At 42.0% G+C, this 23,675-nt stretch overlaps 1 protein-coding gene and 1 pseudogene across 2 annotated transcripts in view; both read left to right on the forward strand.

The window, feature by feature from the left end:
• EGFLAM (EGF like, fibronectin type III and laminin G domains) overlaps nt 1–23,675 on the forward strand; it is a 79,180-nt gene that overhangs the window by 20,096 nt on the left and 35,409 nt on the right. For both annotated transcript variants that reach the window (XM_069001480.1, XM_069001481.1), the window contains exons 5-7: nt 3,900–4,017; nt 4,264–4,399; nt 10,819–10,985. In XM_069001480.1, coding sequence (XP_068857581.1) covers nt 3,900–4,017; nt 4,264–4,399; nt 10,819–10,985 — 421 coding nt within the window. The remainder of the gene's footprint in view (nt 1–3,899; nt 4,018–4,263; nt 4,400–10,818; nt 10,986–23,675) is intronic.
• LOC138103283 (small ribosomal subunit protein eS6-like) lies at nt 19,536–20,437 on the forward strand (annotated as a pseudogene).

The raw sequence follows: 23,675 nt of genomic DNA on the forward strand, positions 1-23,675 counted from the left end.
AGGCCAGCCTTGCAACACCCAGGAGGAAGGAGTGGGAGACTAGCTACTAGTCTAAAACAAGTTTGAAAGAAATACCAACTCCCTTAATGGCTTTGCAGCTGGTGAATTAATCAAATTGATTATTTCCAGTCCTGCACTCAGTCCACTCTGCTTCCTGTGAGCAGTAAACAGGTTGGGTTTATTGTGAGCAGGAAGCAAGCAGGAGGTGCTTGAGTTTAGGTAGGAGAAGGACAGCAATTTCAGTCTTTAACTGAAATCCCTAACATCAACAGCCTCTTGCAAATTTTTTTTTCTGAGAGCTATTTTAGGAATAGAGAAATCTCACAAAGTTGGTGGAGCTCACAGAGCTTTTGTGGCCTGAAATAAGGGAAGTTGGGTTGTAGTATAGGAGGCTGAATCCTCAGGATGCACTTGAACCAGGACTATCTGGTTCAATCCTAGCTGAGCTGAGTCTGGATTATGGCATCTCAGAGTTGAGGTTCCACGCTGGGCCCTATTTTTCTGCTTGATAAAAATAACACTTCGGAGGGGTACTTGTGGAGAAGTATGAATGGCTGGGATTAATCAGCTCCCAGCTGTCATTAATCCTCCAGGAAGTGGTGTTCTCGATGAAATGCTTTCTGTTTTATTCATACCAAACTTAACAGAAATCTGCAATAGTTTTGTGGTTAAGTCTGCATAGTTAATGTTTCCATCACTAAGCCTCTCCTGGTGCTGGGCATGACGCTGCTGCTTTCTTAGAGGCTTCTCTGGGTCATGTGGGACTGCTGTAGCAAGAGCTGATTTGCACCGCCTGTTTCTGTGCATGCCTATGTTCATGTGCCTGTGTGTTAAGAAAGTGGATAATGGATTATTGTGTATTATATCATCATAAAGTAGAGAACATGTAAGTGACAGCAGCTAGGAGAAGTGCAGATGCAGTACCATTTAGTAAGGCGGTTGTTCTAACTGGGCATAATATTCAGGAACTCCAGCACATGCAAAAAATAAGAAAAATCAATAAAAATTAGTAGGCTTTAAAGGTGGGAGGTTTTAGGTTGGGCACAGAGCCGTGGAGAGCAACACTGCTCCCTGTCAAATCACTAAACATACCAGTACAAAATGGGAAGTGACCAGCTGAGACCAGTAGTGCAGAGAAGGAATTGTCGTCAGGGGAGAGAGTGTCATTAAACCCAACTCAGTTCCTGCAGCTGTGTTGTAATCCAGGATTTGATGATTTTTTTGATTAAAACAAAACAGAAAACAGACATTCTTTTGGAAAACAATTTGTAATCCTGGTGTCTGTGAGGCAGCTTACTGAGCCTCAAAAACAGTTTAAACACACTTGTAGGGAAGGCAAGCTGTATGGCAGGGCAGGGAGGGATATATGGGATAATCTACAAGGAATTGGCTCCCCTACCACAGAAAAGGTATGACATTGCCTCACCCCATTCAACAGTGTGAGATTGTAATGAGAATATCAAATGTAATTTTTTAGGATTTTAGCAAGAGGGGCAAGACAAAAAACTGAGGTTGGTAACTGTTGAAGCATCATCAGCAATTGAGTGCTGAGTTTGGGGCATCAGGCTTTGAAATATAGAGGTAATCTGAGTGGAGGGAGGACTACAAAAATGATGGGGATAACTCTTCCACATACTACCTAAATTCATTATCTGTGAGGCCACTCTGTCTCTTCTGAGAGGGAGAAAACTTGGGTTTAAGACCTGTCTTCTAAATACAAGCAAAAAAAAAGAAATGAAACATGTACTCCCAGGCTGCTGGACAATGGGGGACAAGGAAATGTGTTTCTTTTCCAGGATCTGATTTGAAAGTGTTCCTGGTGTGAGGTGGGTATTCCCTGACATTGCCACAGGTCAGGGTAGCTTGATGACGTCCTGATTTTTTACTTATTCACTGATGTCCTGATCCTTGAAGATTAGAAGAGGCTTGATCTCAGAGATAGCCACTGTGTGTTCCAGAGCTCTGTTCATGGAGAGGGCACTGCCAGAAGGAGGCAGGTAGCCACGTGTGTAAGGCATGAGCGCACCTTATTGAGGTTTTGAGGGCACACATGTCGAACTTAAATACTTAAGTAGATGTTAAGGCTTTGATCTTGACTGGCCAGGCACTCAATGAGATTCCCTCTGTTTAGCTTATTGTAGACTTGAGTCTGGAGGTAATAGTATGAGGCATGCACATGAATATCCAACTCTCTGCAAGCACCAAGTTCCTGAATAGTGTGAAAACAAAAAGACAAATAATGGATTTTTTCCTTATAAGAATGAGTGTAATAAAGAGCAATACTGGCAGGAACAAATGCACAGAGTTAATGGCAGACAGACAATACCTATGGCATGGAGGATAGAAAGGCAGGAGCACAGGCGTCAGTACTGTCACCAGGAGGAGGTAGTAGGTTTTCAGCAACTGGCTTCTCAGATCACATTGTGAAAGATCTCAGTCCCTTCAGCCATGAGACTGAAAGACCCAGATTAGTCTTTCAGAGTGAGTGTTCTTGCTGCCTCTCTCTGGACAGTTACTTTTCCAGGATTGTTATCATCTCAGATTTGTCCCAGATTTGTCCAGATCATTCGAACACATCAAGGGTGAATGATGGAAAAACAGGATAGTGGTCAGGTGGTCCATGTTAATAGGAAATCAGTGTTAGTGCTCCAAAACCATGTCCAGAGAAATGACAGATGGCAGGGTGTTGCCGAACAACATTGTAGTAGTAATGTAGGTTCCCCAAAGAGTAGAGAGGAAGTGTTTTTTTCCAAATGACCATCAAAAGGAAATTTAGCAGTTAATAAAATTTTGGGATTGTTTACTATTTTACTGCAACTGGAAGTGCAGATTTAAAGTCTGTTCCAACATGAAGAGAAAGGATAACTCCGCATTTTCAAATGCATTGTGACTAATGTGCTTAATATCAGAGAATGAAAAACAGAAGAATAATTGCTGTAAAGCAGGTTTTTTGTAAGTGCTTATTTTTCACACCAGAACAGTCTGTGGTGTAGAACCTGGTATTTCTGTTTACTTGTGTATGCTGTCAAAATTCATAAATCTGGGATTAACACAGGCATTCCAGGTAGGCTGCAGGTAAAGTATACTCAATTTCTGTACACATGTACACATTCTCCATTAAAGATCCATGAGATCTATATGTCTGAGGTTGATCCATGGTATGTGCAGCAGCCAGTGATGAAATGTAATATTTTGGTGACATTTTCCATTTTCTGGGAGAATTGAACAGGCTCCTCTGAAGAGTATTCATCAGCACAAGCTCTTCACATGGAGTTGAGCATTGCCTCCTTTACAGTAGTTGTCTGTGGGTTAATCTTTCTGTGTTTATGGCAGAAGGACAAATAAGGGAAATGCCTGCTTCAGGTCAAGGCTGTTAGCTGAGCTCGTAAAATTGTGAGAGATGATGGGATAGAGCTCTGCTCTGTGAGAAATTAAGGATCATCAGTTCACACTGCATCGAATTGCTTCACTCTCAGGAGGTTTTATGGCCTCTGAATCTAAAAGAGAAATAAAAACAAACAAGAAAAAAAAAAGGACAAAACACACCAGACTGATACCAAATGCTAGCAGCTGGGTCAAGGGAGGGAATAGTATGTGACTTTGACTTCACCAGTGAAAAAGCTGGATATCAAATACAAATGATCTGCAACCTTATGAGTTATGCTGAGAAATGGGTCCAGGTCAGCCTTGTGGATTCCCCTGGGGCAAAGCTGCAGCTTGAGAGGAAACATGATTCTATCTGTGTTTGTTGTTTCTGAGCTGCAACTGGGCTGGGGACAATCTTCCTAGGACAGTACATGGAAAACACCATGTAAGATCCCCAAATCCCAGCTCACAGCACCATCCCCAGTTGCACAGAATTGCTGTCACAATGTGCTTGTCTGCTCTTGACTTGGCAGGATGTTGTTATTGGTGACCTGAAGCCAGGCACCCCACACCGCGTTAGCGTTGGAGCGTACGGCTGGGCAGGGAAAGGACGGCCCAGCATGCCCAGAGAGGTGACAACTTTATCCCAAGGTAACCCAGCCTGCAGGGCTCTGTTGCAAAACTGGCAGGGCAGTTGTCTCTAGCACTCACACCTAACCTCTGTCACGTGCTGTATCATAGTACTTCTCTGTTACTTTTCCACAAATGTATGGTTTTAGAGGGGCAATAGGGTGAGGGGAGAAAGCTATAAATTTGATTTAAATCTGTGGGTGTTGGGTTATTGTGTGTGGCATTGCAGCTGCTTCTCTAATGCTATTCCTTTGCACTTCTTCTTAGATAAGTGCATGCCCCCTGCACCACCCTATCAGCCCCAGATCGTGGTGGTTTCTGATTCAGAAGTTGCGTTGTCCTGGAAACCTGGAGTGAGTGAAGGAAGTTCTCCCATCCAGTACTACACAGTGGAGTTTATCAGGCAAGTTTGCCAGTGGAGCCTGAATTTCAGTGTTTGCGCACTATAGTGTTTTGGGGTTTTTTAAACCTAAACTGCTCTATGAAACTGCATATAGATATGGTTTATTTACTTACTGTGTATCGTATGCTTAGTTTTCCTCTCAGTGTGTGTTGAATTACCATGAAAATTTAAAGATGAAACCAGAAATGATCCAGTTTGTTACAAAATCACCAATAAGTTGTACTTTCTGATGGAAGAGAAATAAGGTCTAATTTGATCTGTTCCCTCTGCTAGTGGCCTGGGTGAATGAAGCTTTAAGTTTCTCCTGTCAACAAGTGCTGTCAAACCATGCTGAGAAAAGAGTGTTTGAGAGAATGGTTTCCCTGGGTTGCCTGTAGACAATAATTCAAGGATTGAAAATTCAGCATGTTGGACAGTTTTACCTGACAAAAGTTATAGAATAGAAACATCGAGATTGGAAGAGACCTTCAAGATCATCCAGCCCAATCATCAACCCAACACTACCACTGTAGCCCCTAAACCACATCACACAGTACCAGACCCAGACACCTCTTGAACACAAAGTCATTTGGGCCTTGAGCTTGCAGGATTTAGACTTGCTTTGTTATGCTAATGCTAATCAAGTTTACATGAAATGTTGATCTCTCTGTTTAGATTTGGGGGGGAAAGTGGCGTGTTGGTGGGGCCTTTTTTTTCTTTTATTGAACTTTTATTGAACTCTAAAATTCGCAGCAGTAGCACTAAACTGACAGAAGTTGCCAGTCAAATTGCTTTTATAAGCTGCATAAGAAGGGTCAGGAGGAGGTGATTGTATCTGCAAGCATAAACAAGTATTTGTACTTGACTGTTCATATGCTTGTGTGAGCTAATATCTGCATACAAATCTATGTATTTTTATTCGCCTCAATGTTTATCCTTACAGTGAAAGTAAAATTCAGCCTTTTAATCCTTTGAGCGAATACTTGATGACAGGTTTTAGTTGAGGTTCCTGTAAAAGAAGAGAGAATGGGTTCTTTAGCTACTCTAATCTGTAAAAGTCAAAAAAATCATTCTTTGGGAAAACATAGTCATTTTTTAAAAAGAATTGTTGTTGTTAGAACAGACAGGAAGAACCTGCTTTTCAAAGTATGGGTACAATCTACCAAAAAGATATTGATATAGCAAAAAGAATACCCAGACTGAAAACCTACTTAAGTGATGCACTTTGTGTTTGGACTGAAATGCCCCATATTTAGTTGGAGGCCATCCAATGTTCAGGGCACTGCAAGGCAGGATGTGAGGGCTGAAGATACTTATCTCCTTCGTTTAATGTCTGCTGTAGACCTACAATGAAATTTTTTCAATATCTATTTCTTTAACACAATTTTTATCTGAGCTTTTTGCTCTCCCTCCATCACTTCTCTCTCATTTGCTCAGTTGATGGGGAAGGGATTTTGTTGTGTTCTGATTGACTGCACTTCTATCACCTCCGTGCTTTTACTGGAAAGTGGAACCTGGAGGCTTATGTACACTTCTTCATAGCACCAGGAGCCGGCTAATGGAAGAAGTGGGCACCATCATCTCCATCTGACACAGTCATAATGTTTTTGTTCAGCCAGGGAGTGGAAAGCTGCCTTTGCTGTTTAGGTCAAAAGATGCGAGTGATTGAAATTTAAGTGTTTCATCAGCTTTAGACTTTGGGAAAGAATTTGCTAACAGCAAAATGTTTTGATTGCACTGTTTAGTTTGAGGTTTAGAGCTAAGTAGAAAGTGCCTTTCTTAATTCTGGGATTACACTCTCTTAGACTTGGAAGCTTGGTTATATATTTGGAGTAAGTTCAATGAGCCATAAGCCCTAATGGCAGTAAGAGGTAAACATTTAACTTTAAGCCTCATTGTCTTCTGCTGCATATAGTTTTAATTACTATAAAATGTATTATGATGAGTTAAGGCCAGTAAATTAAACCAATGTAAAACTAAAACAAATCAGTTCAAGTAAATCTAGAATTGAGTCCTCTTATGTCAAAGAAATACACCATTATCCTGTGATTTTGCAAAATTAATAACTTTCTAATGCAAATGTGTAATTTCACTTGGGTACAGCACAAATGTCTAAAAACCATGACATTCTTTAAATAATTTCCATCTCCTTAGAACTAACTTTATGACTTTAACCCTAGGAAAAACATGTTGGGACAAAACAGTCCTCTCAGTTGCTCAGCTGTGATACTGGGGAAATTCAGTATATTCATGAAAATTCAGTACCTTAATTGTTTTGAGGTACCAGAATCTAATCAGAACCAGAGTTAGCCTGCAGCCTGTGGTGCTTTATTTAAGCACTTGCCTAAGGGGTTTCCCTTGGGAACCTTTGGTTCACTACAGGCATTGGAGGGCTGCAGGCGGCTTCAGATGTAGGATGAGCTGAGCTAATTCAGGCTCTGCTCTGCTGCTGACTAAAAGAGGATGCTAAGGAGATGACAATCTCAACTTGTCTAAATGCTGGAAGTCAGGAGGGAGACTGTGGGACTCACTCTTCACTGGACAGTTCATAAGGAATGTGCAATAGAATGTGTTAAAACCAAAATACATAGTGTCTGTGCAACTTTGTAGGCTCAGTGTAAATATTCTGTTGGTTAATGGCAAGAAGTATTTAATGAAAAATTACATTTTAATGAAAGCCGCTAAAGGAAGACCCTGGACTTAAGCATCTGAGTTTGGGTGTTTTTCCTAAAGATGCTACACAAAATTAATTCTTAAAAATATCTTGGGTGTTTTCAGTCAAATACTCCCAATACTCAAATTTTTAATCTGTTCAATGCCTACACGATCTTTTAAACTTGGTGACTAACTTATCCAAATTTTTATACCCACATAGCAGCTACAGAATCACAAGTGTTTCTGCAGCACATGCCCTAAGACAATCAGGTCACTTTCTTTTCATCTCATTGGTATGTAGATGAAATCAAAAGCTTTTAATATTAATCTTGGCATGCAAAAGGAATCTTTTCAGTATCTTGGTAGTGACATGAAACTTCTGCTGCAATGAACTGGGTATGTTCTGCTGATAAAACTGGGAGATTTATTAGTATTCAGATGTTAGGGTGGTGTGGATTCAGTATGGTAGTGTGCACAGATTTCTTGATTAGTTTGAAGCCTTCCCTCTCCTTCCCAGAAAAATCTATCCCTAAATCCATTCCCTGCTGAACTGTCTGTCTTTGGCACTGCACTGAACCAGACAGTCATTGTTTGCTTTGGTTTGCAAAGAACCTGAAACAACAGATCTGACCAGGGAGACACCTCCTAATGTCTAGGAAAAATACTTTAAATACTGTTTCCCTGATTATTGCATGAAATAGGCATGTCTGCCTCAGTATTTACCTCACTGCTTGTGAGATTAAATCCTTGAAAAGGTAACTGATGAAGAAAGAGGAACAAAAGATATTACGGAGGAAGTGCTTAACAACATTAGATAGCATTAGAAGAATATCTAACAAGAGAATGAGTTACAAAAATTGTCCACTTTTCCTTTCCTCAGAACTGACCTGGCATATTGGTTGATATATTTTGTGGAAAGTGTCACAATAAAGTGAAATATAATTGTTACTAAAAATAATATGTTATAGTGCAGTATATCTACAAGAGATTTTTCCATAGTGAATGATGATGTATTGTACTTATCATATTTATTATTTGCTGAAATATTTTTTAAAAACCATTATAGAGATGAATTTTCCCCTTGAGATGAGTACAAATATGGCACAGAAGAACAATCAGAAACCTTAGAAAAATTGGATTGTTAGTGGGTGCCTCACACTTAAATAATTTCCAGGAGATTTTAAAAGGAAGTTCAAGTGACTATAAAATTGCCGTTCTCTGTATCACAAAGAATTCCCTTCTTGAATTGAATCAGTCCCCAGGTTACAACATAAAGCAATAATCCAAACTTTTTGGGTAAGTTTGGCACGGAATTCTGCCCTTGGTTTATACCCATCCAGTCCTACTGACTTTAGCCATATATTTATTATCTCAAAACCACTATGACTTGTGTTAGATTCCTGCTGAATAGCATTTATGTGTTGGAGACGCACAGCTGCAGCTTCAAGAGTAGGCAGTGTCCATGGAAGTTGTCTGATCTCCCCATTCGCAGATACGTTTGGAGCTACCCTGCAAGGTCTTGGCCAGAGGCAGTGAGACCTGGAACATAGGGCTGCAGGAAAATGGGAAAAGTGGTATCAAAATGAGCCCTTCCAGTGTAAAAGTTGACAACACAAAATCATTTGACATACAAAAATGGACCATGGAGACAGTTTTCAAGAAAATGTTCTGTTCTCATCTCAGGGAACATGGGCGCTAGCTGGCCCTGGATGCAGTCACCAGCTGAATTTGTGTTCCTTTCCCCATCTGTTTGCCATGTTTTCATCTCATACCATTTTGTTCACACAGGGAGTGTTCTGGAGAAGTAGCAAAGGTCAAGTGATAAATCTCCCTCTTTCCCTCTCCTTCAGCTGCAGATCCTTACATGTTTGCAGGCATTTCCTTTATTACAGACTTCTGCAGAAGGAAATGTTGGGAGGGACAGTCAGTGTATTTGAAGGCTAGCCTGCTGTTTGTGTTATCTCCTAAATATTTTTAGGGTGCAATGCCTCCTTTGGGTCCTTTCATCAAAGGCGTGTTGTTTCCACTTGGGTGGACACATCGTCAAGGTCTGTTGCAAAGAGGCAGCTTTTGAGTTAGCAGGAATTCCTTGGATGGGAATTAGAACCAAAAAAGGATGTGTACAGGAAAATTGAAAACACTACTAAGCAAGCCTTTGGAAGGAAGCAATGTTAACAGCTTTCATTTGGAAAACACTATATATTTTCATTTTGGCCCAGGCATCAAAAGCTCGGAGGAGGGAAACAATGGAAGAGTAGCCAAAATAAATGCTCTCCTGTCTACCCGGAAATGGTGGTGAAGGGTGACTTAAGATGGTCTATTTAGCTATCATTACATCTTGTGTGTTTGTCTGATTTTGTTTTTATTTTTAGCAAGACAATGAAATATTCATGTTCCATGTGCCACTGTGCACTTGGGACAGGCAGCTGAGAACTGCTGCTTTGCCACTGCATTTGCCATGCTGGCACAAAGCAATGGAACCTCAGTGATTAATAAATCTTGTATTGACCACTAAAATAAAACATATATTCACTTTGGCATTTCCTTCCAGCTGAAAATAAACAAATACAAAATGCCTGCCTTGTGCTATAATTTTTAATTTGAAGACTGTTGGAGACATTTGCAGCTAGTCCTATGTAAACACTGGTAGATTCAGGGTGCACTTGGAGGTTATTTCCTGTAATAAATATTGCAAGAACACTGGAATAATTTTCTCTGAAAGCCATTTCTGTCCTTATTTTACTTTCATAAACTTTAATTTTAGTGTTTTGGGTGGCCTAGAATGAATGTTTACATTTTTGTTTTGTTTGTATTTGTTTAGCTTCTTATTTTGTTCTCTCTTTGATAAGAAGAGGCCACTTTTAGAGAGAGTGGAAATGGTGCAGAAGCATCAGAATACTCTCTCAAAGTACTTGAAATCGCCCACCCCTTTACAATGTGCCTGTATGTATGAACTTAAAACATTTGATACCAAACTGCCATGTGAATGGTTATACTGGTTTCAGCTGGATTATAATGGCACTTAGAGAAGCACTTGTTGGCAGCTGGCTTCCACTATGAATCAGGAGTTAACTAGACATAGTCCAAAGGCAGCTACAGGAATGTGGTTACAAGACCCATGCACATAGGCCACACTTTGCATTATTGTTTTGTGGGTCTTAGGTTGTCTTTGTGTGGTTTTTTGGTGGCTTGCTTTGGGTTTTTTTGTTTTGGTTTGGTTTTTTTGTCTGTTTGTTTTCTGAAAAGACTTTGGATCTGTATTTCCTATGTTGAGTGGATTAACCTAATTACTTGGGAGATCAAATGATGGATTCTCATCTTGCTAATGCTTGTATGCGTTTGAAGGGACTTACTGGCATTAGAACACAAATTCTTAGTAATAAATCAGGATCTTTCCCTCTATTGCAAATTATTGCTTTATACAGCCATACAGGGAGGGAGTTGGGAACTACAGGTAGTAGACCCCCACTTGAAAACTACTAACCCAAAATCCACAAAACAGATAAGCATAACTGGATTTGTCAGTCAGTCCTCTAAACAACCTCCTTGGCTTTATAACCAAAATCTGAGTATTGGGCTTGTATGATTGTACAGTTTTGATATCACAGGCTTCACAGCTTGGTAATTGTGGGTTTCACAGTCTGACCCTTTAAGAGTGACGGGTTTCAGTGATTTAGTAGACTTCTGTCTCCTTTATTAGTGTATTCCATAGAAAAATTTAAAGGCAGCTAATTTATAGAGCCAGCTTTAATTATTAAAGATGTGGTCTTTGTTTGATCCTCAAGGCCAGACCTTGACAGCAACTGGACGGTAATAAGAGAGCAGATCCAGATGGAGTCCATGGTTCTCAAAGGACTTCTCCCAAACACAAAGTATCAGTTTGCCGTCCGAGCAGCAAACTCCTTTGGATCCAGCCCTGCCAGCGCACCGAGTGATGTCATCCGCACATTCAGTGAGTACAACCACCTTCTTGTAATCAAAGCTAAACAAAAATGAAGTATATCTGTAAATAAAGTGTATCTGGGATAGCTGTGGAGGCCTGCTGGTGGGAAGAGTTGCACTCCAGGAAGAGTCACCCCCATTCTCACACCTCTCAGTCCTGTCTGAGGAGTTTGCAGCAAGCACCCTGTGAAAGTCAAGCCACAAGCAAAGATTTGAAAAGACCCAGGCAGCATCACTTTCATGCCATTTCTCCACTCTGGAGGTCATTGCCAGGTATTTTTGGATGGCTACTTTCTGAATTTTGTGCTGGCTTCATGCAGAACTGATAAGCGAGTATCATGGGGAGAAATGAGAGAGATGAGTATATTGTTCATTTTTTCTGTTCTTTGAAACGGAACCTTATATATTACATATATAATATCAGCAACTCAGAAACACCAAATCAAACCTGTACAGTTTTCTGAGGAGTAAGACTCTTAACTATTAAACACAGTCATGAAAATAGTGTAAATAAAGTGAAAATAGTGAAATAAATAAAGTGAAATAGTAAAAATAAAGAAGTAAGCACCCCTTTTTGATCAGAAGTTGCATAGCAAAAATATTAGGTGAACATGCTGACATACCAACATGTTAACTATTATAATTACATTTGTGTAGCAATATAGACCATGCACATTGCAGTAGGTGTTGGTCCAGCTGCTGCTGGGCTTCCTCAGGATGCAATCCTCTGCCAGTGCTGGTGTCACTGTGGGGTGATTTTGGAGGGGCTGTTGCTCCTCATCACACCCGAAGTCACAGCTTGTATGTGAGAATCCCAACCAAGGCAACACAGAGTATGCTGGGAATCACACAAATCACATTTTCTAACAGCAAAAAACCAAATGTCACAAAGAGAAATGGAGGAAAGAGAGCCAAAGCCTAAATTGGGCTAAAGGAGCTATATCTTTAGTGTTCCAAACTTTTTATACAGAAATGTGTATCAGTATTTTAAGTGCCTTTTTTTTTTCTTTTCTCACTCTCTCAATTGCAAACCATCTCTAATTAACCAGTAAAAATGAGCAGCAAATATTCAGGTGAATATTTGGACTGTGAGCTCTGCAATAAGATTTTACATGCTGCAGAAACATAACAACATGCTTAGTGATCCACCAATTTAACCTGATAAAGATTTATTTCTAAACTGCCTCCTTGTTGTAGAATCCCTGTTTTCATTGACTTATATGGCAGTTTTCATTCTTTTTGTCTCTCTGTCCTAAATTCAGCCACCTGAACAGTTTGCATGTAGTTTGCTATGGCTGCTGAGCTCAAAAGTTTAACTTCTGAAGTAAATGTTTGTGAAAACCTTTTGCAGCATACTCTGGAGTTCCTTGGCCTGTGGATCCTCCAGGGTCAGCTCCTGCTGCCTCAGGCACACGTGTGTGTTCCTTGGTATCTTGTTTATCTTTGGATGTTAGCAGCTGCATTCTTTGGTCGAAAACATAAAGTGTTTAGCTCTATTAATAAGGGTGGAATCATCTTCATGCTGTGCAGTACTCCAGGGAAGGCACTTTGTCTTTGGAAAATGCTTGTTCTGCAGAGGCCTGCCAAGATGTCTCTAAAACATGGGTTTCTGTCATTAGTGCTTGGAAACAAATTCACATCTGGTGCGTATAAGCACTGATTTCTGGAGAGGTTCATAAGGGATGGGAACTTGGTTCTCTGTGCCTGGATGAGATCTGAAAAGTCAATATGTTATGCATTTTTCACTGCTCTTTGAATGGGCTTAAAAAGTCCGTGCTGGCCCAGGGTAGGCACATGGGTGCTGCAGTGGCTGAGAGGTTGGTTTCCCTGCTCCAAGGGCCTGGCAGTACTTGGCAGAGACCTTCATGACCAAGCAGAGCTCCTGCAGCCCAGGACCATGTCATGTCTGTGATTTGCTCCAGTCCTGCTCCAGGGTACTTGTACTTGGAGCTACTTTGGCAAACTCTGGACTCTTTGGCAAATGCAAATGTTGTTCTTTTGCCAGTGTGCTCTTTGAAAATAGGCTTAAAAACTACATATAGGCACTATACCTGAAACTACACATTGTGTTATCTTGCGGATACCTGTCGTCACAACCAGATTTTTGCAGAGCAAGGAGTGTTGCTCAAAAGCATCAGGGATGAGTGCCTTTAGAAATAAATTATTTGGTTTTCTGAAGGCAGGAGTGTAGCTGAAATGATAGTCTAGCTGATAGCAGCTCTCACTTGTCTTTACTTGTGATGTCTGTGTAGGAGACTGACTTGATGTTAACCAGACACACAAATACATTGTACATTAGTAGAAAAGCTAAACTTTTGTTGGGAAAAAATTGTTCTTCATTAAAGCTGTGCATAGCCTGAACATCTATTTTTCTCCAAAACATTAAAAACCTCTGAAGAATGATTTAAACCACTGACAAATTTCAAGTACAGAAAAAAAACCCCAAATGAAACACTAAACTCAAGGGCATCCAATTAAAACTCAGTCCTAATTCACATTATGTATCTGAAGGTACCCTCCTGCTTTTAGCAGCTAGAAAACCCAGTTCTTTGGCTCAGTTAATCACTCACTTCAACTGCTTAAGTGTAAGTGTTCAGCAGACTTGAGGTCCTCATAGTTTTGTGGTTTTCAACAGTGACTGCAGGAGTGCATGTGCCATTCATAAACACCTGACAGTCTCCTGGAGCTGTCTCAGGTATGGTGATGTATCTCAGGTGGTACCAGTTGCTTGACTCTCCCAAAGTGCCAGCAGATACACCTTAGTCACCTTGTGTTTTTGAAAAGGTGTCAGACAGTTGGCATCTCTGAAACTGAAGCACCTTTATCCTTCAGAGTGCACATCATAAGAATTACGACCGTCATTATTACCATGGTTCCTCCTCCCACCTAAGCAGTGAAACATGCTACAGGCCACAGATTATTCATACTATTTTCTGCCTGCCTATGTATTCTTCAGAATTCCTGAAATATCTTAGAAAGCTGGCAGAAGTTTATACAATGTCTGACTCCTTTGCATTACACTTAGCTCACATGGTGCTGGCACTAAGGTCCTTACTGCGTTTGGAATTCAAAAATTTGTAGTTTTACGCTTATATATGCTGGATTTTTCATGCCTCACTTGAAATAAGTAGTGCTGTTCTGATGCTTATTTTAACTGATTAACGAATTCCCAACATTACCTCAAAAGCAGAGGATCTTCAGGGTCCATGTTGGCTTGCACAGAGTTCTTGTAGGCAGGCTGAGGCAGAGATGAGTCCATGCTACTCAGGGATGTTTTCTGTTGTGGTTTATCTCATTCTCACAGGTAATTCACTCATTTTGTTTTTAAAATGGGGGTTTTGCAGTACTCTTGACTGCATTGTTTCAGGTCAGCATAGGAAAACATTGTCTTTGTTTGCTTCACTAAAGGGATGCTGACAGTGTCACCTACTGTGACAGACCTCCCAAGGTCCTTGAGAGTAGAACATGTGGCTTTGATTATAAGCAGTTACCCCCTTACCTAGTAAAAAATGCATGCTTCGTTAATTGCTCCATTTTCAGGGAGGAAAGAGAGGGCAAGTTTCCCCAAGGGTTCTAATTTATTTGTGATTTGGTTTCATTAATTTTTTTCTAGAGGGAAATGATGCAATAAATCAATTTTTTTCTTGCCTTTCTTAATTACAGTTGCACATTGTGGGTATTTCACTTACATGGCTGTTTGGGTTTTGTTGTATAAAATCTTTCAAAATGTCATGGACAATTCACTGGAAAATAAAAGATTGCATATACTCAGTTTAGAAACAACATAATAAACTGTCCCAAAGAATCAAACAAAAAAAAAAATGTCATCACCTGCATTGCTTAAATACCCTTCATCTTCTCGGGAAACAGATGGGGTTTGCACTGTGCCTGCAAGGTCACCAGCTTTGTGCTTTGCCAGACCAACAGAGGAAGTGTCCTCTGTTAAAAATACCCTCCTGCTTGTCTTCACAGCAAATGTGACAGAAGTGACTGCTTAAGCAGGGCACATCCCTTTCTCTGGTCCTGGCTGTCACTGCCAGGATCACACAGAGCAGGGCATTGGCATAGGTGCTTAAATATTCTGCATGGAGCTTGCATGTGTCAGCTGAGGCTCAGGCACAGAAAAAGGGCAGTCTCTGGGGCCCAAACCTTGATTTAAATGGTGGTGATGTGTCCTGGAGATAGTAAATGGAGAAGGTTTTTCACAGAACTGTTCCCCACAGATCTCCAGAGACGTTACAAAAGCAGTGTTGGTAGTTGTAGGGACAGTGACAAAAAGCAAGAGACAGGTCAATTGACATGCATCATCACACTGCGAGTCACTGAAAAGCATAAAACTAATTTTTAAATGCTCCTGTTGTATTTTGGGTTAAGACCTGTGGGAGGTTCTGCATGAAGGCAGTAAGTCTGTTAACACTTCCATCCAATCTGCCTGTGTTGCAGTGCCCCCTGTTCTACCTCTGAGACTCCCTTGTGTCCCTTCATCAGTATGATGATGGCAACCTAATTAGCAAAAAAAAAAAAAAAATTGTGTGGCTTTATATTTGTTTTAAGAAAGATTTCTTTAGTATAACTTAATCCCTAATTTTTTGGAAAGAGGCTGTCTTAAGTTCATGACCCCCTCAACATCTTCAATTATTTATAAAACAGGATTATAGAACCTGGTAGAGGGTCTTAATCAGACTTATTCTCCTTGTACACTGGAACACTGATTTAATTAAATACAGCCTGCTTATAATCTCTACAGTCATTGTTTTGGTGCTTGCAGAGTACCACTTTGCTTAATTGTCCCTGATTTACCACCCATTATGAGATGAGCTCTCCAGGAAAGCAACACAGAAAGCACTTAAGAGATGGGCTGATGTGGGGGTTTATCTACAAAAAGTCCTGTTAATTTCTCTGCATCCTGTTTTGTAGTAATATTGCATCATGTTACATGTGACTGTCATGTAATGTCCAGTGAGCAAAGGCCAAAAGCAGGCAAGAACAAGGCAACTGAGAAGCCAGTGGGCTGATACCTCATCAGTCATATGTGTACTCACCTGTATAAATTCAGACATGGTCAGAAGTGAATGCATCTCATTGCTCCATTGCTCCTGAGTGCATTGCATGCTACCAAAACTGCTCACAGATCAGCAAGTAGAGCAATGTAGCATGTGCTGGCTGAAATTCAGTTACAGTCAGGAAGGGGAAAAACTGGAGATCTGGAGACCTGTGGATATTAGGACACCTTCTGAAGTCACACTTATTCTGGTGACGCCAACCTTACATAGTGAACGTCTTTGAAGAAGGGCCTCAAAGCAGTCTTTCTACCAGACACAATAAGCTGTACCTTCTTTGCTCTCTCCAGGCTCTAAAATGTTACTAGTACAGTAACATGAAAGGAACCATTGTCCGGTTTAAAATAGTGGGTACATTTCGTCTCCCAACGTCTTCTGTTGGGAAAGCATGGAACATTTTGATCTGCCAGATGAAAGAGGGACACCTGCTGCTTGGGGAACTGCCAGTCTCTCCTCAGATACCATGTTTCATTGCACGGTGGTGCTTATTAATGTATTTTTAGTGATAACCACTCAAATCAGGAGAGTTACATTTCTGTAAAACTGGCATGGCATTAAAATCATCCATATATGCAAGCAAATGTGTTTATCTAAATGTGAATTCGAGACCTAACATTCTCCTATGATGAATATAAAGATACTTCATTTTCTGCATTGTTTCACTCTTGCCATCCTTATCAAACTTACATCCCATTAAGCCAATAGAAAGTTTGACTGGAAAAAAAAAAAAGATAGCATTTTGACTATAACAGATATTTATTTTGTAGCTTATGACTTCCAAGTTAGAAAATGGAGTGTGTGCATCACAGCTTGTTTGGGTACACATTAGATTGTTGCCCCTGACACATGATTGTGATTTTTCCTTTCTTTACTCCCAAATTATCCTTATGGCTTCCATTGCTCTTAGGCAAATTTATACATTAAAAGAACTAAATTAGTTCCGAAATACTTTCAGACACATAAAAGGCAGTGAGTAGTAGCGTTGGAAATGATACAACTTCTAATATTTTTAACTAACTGTAGTCGAGGGTTTTGGTCATCTTTGCCCAGAAGGAAGGGAATGGAAGTTTCTTTTCAAGAGAATCTGTTCCCTGGGCAGGGCCTGAGGAGCTTAACATCTCAATGGACTGGGAGCTGCCAGGGGATGCACAAGATATAAGTGACCACAATGAATGTCAATGCCCGATCATCCTCCCTGGTGTGTCAGAGACACCTAGTCTGGGAAAAGATCAATAAGAGAATGAAGGATGAGGACCTAATTAGCATCGAAGGCGAAGGGATCAATAACCAATAGAAAACCAAATACTAAGAACTGTGTAACTTGGTACTAATGAACATTGAACCAATGGATTTCTCTGGGTTTTGACTGTATAAGTATGTGAAAAATCTAGTAAAGAGCCATGTGTGATGGAATGATTTTCTCTGCACAACCCGGGCAATGCCCGGATGAAATGATTTCTGTTGCACATCCTGGCCAGTACAACATCCTGGCCAAAATAAAAAATGCCTTAATTCTCTAACACTAAAAAATGTTGAAGAGTTTTTGTTTTTCAGCAGTTTTGGTGACAGTAGCACAGACCTGATGTAAAAGCAACAGTGTTCAGTGCTGCAAATTCTGGGAGCTGAGTTAGTGCTGCCCTTTCCTGTGGCATCGAGGTGTGAGCAGGATGAAGCTGAAGATCTCTTTCCCAGCCACTGGCTGCCAGAAGCTCATTGAAGTGGACATTGGGTGCAAGCTAAGAACATTCTACGAGAAACGAATGGCCACATAGGTCCTGTCTGAGTCCCTTGTTGAGGAGTGGAAGGGATATTGGCATAGACATGCTGGATACTCTGAGTTTTGGCAAAGAGTTGCTTTGTGTGGAGATTATTGCTAGCTACAATTTAAGGAGAGAAAGTTTTTTGTTAAAATTAATGTTCTGCAGCAATAAGGTCAAGGGCAGACCTGGATTGCTCTCCAAGTTGCTGAACACTTGTAAAGTTTGTCTCTGAGAAAAAACTGGCAAAAACCGCAAGTCGCAACAGAGAGAATTGGAACTTTGGCAAAGGGGGAAAAGAAACCTCCTGGCCAGGTAGCATGTGGTCAATCTAAGATGGCTGCCCACAGAGCACATGGTCAGTCTAAGATGGCTGTCCTAAAAGGGACAAAAACCATAATGGAGTCTGAAATGGCTACCCAAAAAGAGAAGCACATTTTTGCTGAGGAGCTGGTAAAGGTGCAAATTGCCTTGAAGGCTGAAACAATTGCTTGCCTCAGGGCTGAGGCAGGGCTGATGGCCCAAAAACAACTAGCCCAGAACCTGAGAAACCTGTTAAACCAGTTTGTGCAGGGCTTTAGAAAAGAAAATTACCATCTTTAGGGAAAGCATGCATGCCAATTTGGGGGTGGTGCTGGGCCACCCTGAGCATGACCTCACCCCTGGGGAGGAGTTTGCACCAAAGCCAGACTCCTCCCCACACCCTGAACTCTGCCCACTTGTAAAAGGTGAGGAGGTAGAGAGCTAGGCGGGACTCCCTGGTCATTGATGTCACCTCCCTTCACACTTTGGAGGAGGGGGATGACTCATTGGAGCCACCCCCTGATAATCAGCATCAAGCCTGCTCTTTTTTCAGGCATTAGCATATGATGGAGTGGAGCTGATGGTGATGATACCACACCCTGCAACAGAATTAACTAAGTTACAAAGGACAGAGACTTTTGAAAATTCTACTGATGTTGGGAAATAAAGCTTTCTGAAGAAAAAGCACATGGCAAAGAGCTGTGTCTTTTAATAAGAATGCATACTGTTTGGGATTGCAACTGGATTTGTTGGGGAGGGGGAACTGATCCCTCTGCCCACTCCAACATGTGATAAAAATACTGGGAGCTTGGGGGAAGTGATGAGCTTCCAAACAATGCCCCAGAAGGAGCTGATACCCCATTGGCTTTCTCCCAGATTATTGTTATTCATTCTAAAAGTTAAAGATCAGGACTGCGACAAAAAACTCTTGGAACCACCCCCAGAAGGTGAGCTGGGAGTGGAGGCCAAATTGGAATATTCTCAAAAGCTCACTGAAAATGCATGGAAATTTAGTTTTAGCCTGGAAAAAAGGAGGCTCAGGGGAGACCTTATCACTGTCTACAACCACTGGAAAGGAGGTTTTAGGCAGCAGGGGATCAGTCTCTTCTCCCAGGCAATCAATGACAGAACAAGAAGACACAGTCTTAAGCTGTGCCGGGGGAAGTTTAAGCTAAGCATTTAGGAAGAAATTCTTCACAGAAAGGGTGATTGGGCGTTGGAATCATCTACCCAGGGAGGTGGTGGAGTCAACATTCCTAGAGGTGTTTAAAAAAAGACAGGATGTGCCACTTAGTGCCATGGTTTAATTGATAAGGTGGTGTTAGGTCGTAGGTTGGACTTGATGATCTAAAAGTTCTTTTTTCCAATCTAGTTAATTCTGTGATTCAGTGAGCTGAAAATTGCTGTGAATGCTGGAAGCTGAGTTAGTGCTGCCCTTTCCAGCACTGTCAAGGCACGAGCAGGATGAAGCTGAAGATCTCTTTCCCAGCGACTGGCTGCCAGAAGCTCATTGAAGTGGACATTGGGTGCAAGCTAAGAACATTCTATGAGAAACAAATGGCCACAGAGGTCCTGTCTGAGTCCCTTGTTGAGGAGTGGAAGGGATATGTTGTCAGGATCAGTGGTGGCAATGACAAAGGCTTCTCCATAAAGGTGTGCTGCCTCACAGACGTGTCTGCCTTCTGCTTAGCAAGGGCCATTCCTGATATTGCCCCAGAAGAACTGGAGAGATAAAGCGCAAATCCATTCGCGGTTGCATCAGTGATGCAAACTTGAGTGTTCTGAACTTGTCATAGTGAAAAAAGGGTGAAAAGGACATTGCTGGGCTGATGGACACAACCTTGTCATCTTGGTCCCACGAGGACCTGCAGAATCTGCAAGCTGTTCAACCTGTCTAAGAAGGATGACGCTCACCAGTACGTTGTGAGGAAGCCTGTGAACAAGATGGGCGAGAAACCCAGAACCAAGGCTCCTAAGATCCAGTGACTAGGGACTCCTCGAGTGCTGCAGCACAAGCGCAGGCATATTTCTCTGAAGAAGCAGAGCACTCAAAAGAGCAAGGAGGAAGCAGCAGAATACAAAGCTCTTGATCAAGAGAATGGAGGAAGCCAATGAGCAATGCCAGGAGCAGATTGTGAACTGGTGCTGGCTTTCTTTGTTGAGAGCTTCTACATCTAAATCTAATAACCCTAACCCAAATCCGAATCAAGGCAGAAGTAAGGATATTGTAGGTGATACTAAAAGATATTGTATATGATATACCAATAAATCCCTTTTTTGGTGAACTTTAAAGAAAAAAACACCAAAACCAAAATCAGAACTAAATTAACAATTTAGACAAAATACACCCCTAGATCCTTCACCACAATTAAAACAAATATTCCCCACAATCATTCTACTGTTTAACATTTACCAGTACTTGTTTTGCCCGTTACTTCTCCCAGTTAGTATCCTCATCTTAAAATCATCATGATTGCCTTCATTGTCTAATAAAAAGACTGGGTTAACCTGGACAAATGCCCGCCCCCACCCCTCCCCCCCAAGCTGCTCTCACTCCTCCCTGCAGCTGGACAAAGGAGAGAAAATTTAACGAATGGTTCATGGTTTGAGATAAGGACCAGGAGAGATCACTCACCAAATATCATCGTGGGCAAAACGGGATCAACTTAGAGATATGAAGGGAATTTTCTACTAACCAAGTCAGAGCATGATAATGAGAAGTAACATAAGCCCTTAGAAACACCTTCCCCACCCTGTTCCCTCCTTCCCAGCTCTACCTCCTACCCCAGCAGTGCAAAGAGACAGGGAATGAGGGTTGTGGTCAGTTCATCACCTGGGGCTTCTCTCACTGGTGAGGGAGAGGAGTCATTCCCCTGCTGCACCGTGGGGTCCCTCCCACAGGAGACAGTTCTCCATGAACTTCTTCAGCATGAGTCACATGCAACAGCACCCCTCAAACTGCTGCAGCAGTGGGTCACTCTTCCACGGGTGCAGTCCTTCAAGGACAGGCTGCTCCAGCCTGGGAGCTGGGCACTTGTCCCTGGGTCTCCTGTGGGCTTTCACCCTCTTCTCAGGGACCCACCTGCTCCAGGGTGGGCTCATCCATGGGCTGCAGGTGGACCTCTGCACCCCTGTGGACCTCCCTGGGCTGCAGGGGCACAGCTGCCTCACCATGGGCTGCACCAGGGGCTGCAGGGGAATCTTGGTGCCGGCACCTGGAGCAGCTCCTCCCCCTCCTCCTTCACTGACCTTGGTGTCTGCAGGGCTGTTCCTCTTGCATGTTCTCACCTCCTACTCTTCTCTGGATGGAATTAAAACTGTGCCACAAACTTTGTTTTGATTAAGTATGTTCTAACAGAGGCATTACCACCATCTCTAACCAGCCCAGCCTTGGCCAGCAGCATTTCCATCTTTTGAGCCACCAGGGATTGGCTTTGCTGGACATGGAAGAGCTTCTGGCAGCTTCTTACAGAAGCCACCCCTGTAACCCCACCCCCTACCAAAACCAGGCAATGCAAAACCATATGCCTCTCACCTCTGTGAATCACATATTTAAGAATTATCATTAAAATCCACGTTCATCACACAAGCTTCACTTAGAATAACAAAAAAATCAAACTAAACAAAAGGAAAAAAATCCCAACACCAAAACCAAAATAAAATCATCACAACACAGAACAAAAATAGACAATTTACACAAAATCCATCCCTTGATCCTTCACCACAATTACAATAAAAATCCCCCACAATCATTCTACTGTTTAACACTTAGCACTTTCCAGTACTTGTTTTGCCCATTACTTCTCCCAATTAGTATCCTTATCTCAAAATCCTCATGACTGCCCTCATTCTCCAATAAAAAGACTGGGTTAACCTGGACAGATGCCAGACCCCCACCCAAGCTGCTCTCACTCCCCTCCACAGCTGAACAGGGTAGAGAAAATTTAATGAAGGGTTCATGGTTTGAGATAAGGACCAGGAGAGATCACTTACCAAATACCATCATAGGCAAAACAGGCTCAATTTAGAGATATGAAGTGAATTTTTTAGTAACAAAATCAGAGCATGATAATAAGAAGCAAAATAAACCCTTAAAAACACCTTCCCCACCCCTCCTTCCTTCCCAGCTCTACCTCCTACCCCAGCAGTGCAAGGAGACAGGGAATGAGGGTTGTGGTCAGTTCATCACCTGGGGCTTCTCTCACTGGTGAGGGAGAGGAGTCATTCCCCTGCTGCACCGTGGGGTCCCTCCCACAGGAGACAGCTCTCCATGAATTTCTCCAGCATGGCTCCATCCCATGAGCAACAGCTCCCTGCAAACTGCTGCAATGTGAGTCCATCCCATGGGCACCAGTCCCCAGTGGGTCACTGCTCCCTGTGGTGCAGTCCTTCAAGGACAGGCTGCTCCAGCCTGGGAGCTGGGCCCTCTTCCCACAAGTCTCCCACAGACTTCTCTCAGGCACCCACCTTCTCCAGGGTGGGCTCATCCATGGGCTGCAAGTGGATCTCTGTATCCCCATGAACCTCCCTGGGCTGCAGGGGCACAGCTGCCTCACCATGGGCTGCACCAGGGGCTGCAGGGGAATCTGGCACCTGGAGCAGCTCCTCCCCCTCCTCCTTCACTGACCTTGGTGTCTGCAGGGCTGTTCCTCTTGCATGTTCTCACCTCCTACTCTTCTCTGGATGGAATTAAAACTGTGCCACAAACTTTGTTTTGACTTCTTCTTAAATACATTCTCACAGAGGTGTTACCACTGTTTCCAATCGGCCCAGCCTTGGCCAGCAGCATCTCCATCTTTTGAGCCACCAGGGATTGGCTCTGCCAGACATGGTAGAAGCTTCTAGCAGCTTCTTAGAGAAGCCACCCCTGTAGCCCATCCTCCTACCAAACCCAGGCCACGGAAAATCAATACAACTGCAAATCATATTTGTAATGCATATATTCATGGTTTTACACACTGAAACTGTTTTGTAGAATGGCATATCTTACAGAATCACTGTTACCAAAGAAGGGGATTCTAATGCAGTGGTGGGTAGAAGATGCAGCTTGACTAGGTGATCGTTCCTTCCAACTGAATAATCTACTCTACTCTACTCTACTCTACTCTACTCTACTCTACTCTACTCTACTCTACTCTACTCTACTCTACTCTACTCTGCTTTATTCACCCTAGCTTCCTACCTGGAGTAAAATTATTCCGGATAGTGATTAACCAGAGTGACTATAAAAGTGAATACTAGAATTAAGAGGTTTTGTTTATGTTTTGATAGTACCTATTGTTTTCAATATGGTGAAATTCATTCCAGTGGTTGCAGGACTGGGACCAGTTCATAAATGTGCAGTCTAATTCTCTAACACTAATCCTTTGCCTGTGCATTCACAGTCAGTAGCATAAATAATCTGGATGTAGTTTTTCCTGTTTGCCTCATCTTGTTACCAGTCATAGAGTATAGAGTTATCTGCTTAGCTCATTTGGTAGAACTCAGGGCTGAATACTTCTGTTTAATGTACAGATAAAATGTATTATTTACAGATTGACTAGGTATACATGTTAGCGTGAAAAGGCTTATACACATTTT

This window comes from Aphelocoma coerulescens, assembly GCF_041296385.1.
Source record: "Aphelocoma coerulescens isolate FSJ_1873_10779 chromosome Z unlocalized genomic scaffold, UR_Acoe_1.0 ChrZ, whole genome shotgun sequence".
NCBI classification, from domain to species: Eukaryota; Metazoa; Chordata; class Aves; order Passeriformes; family Corvidae; genus Aphelocoma; species Aphelocoma coerulescens.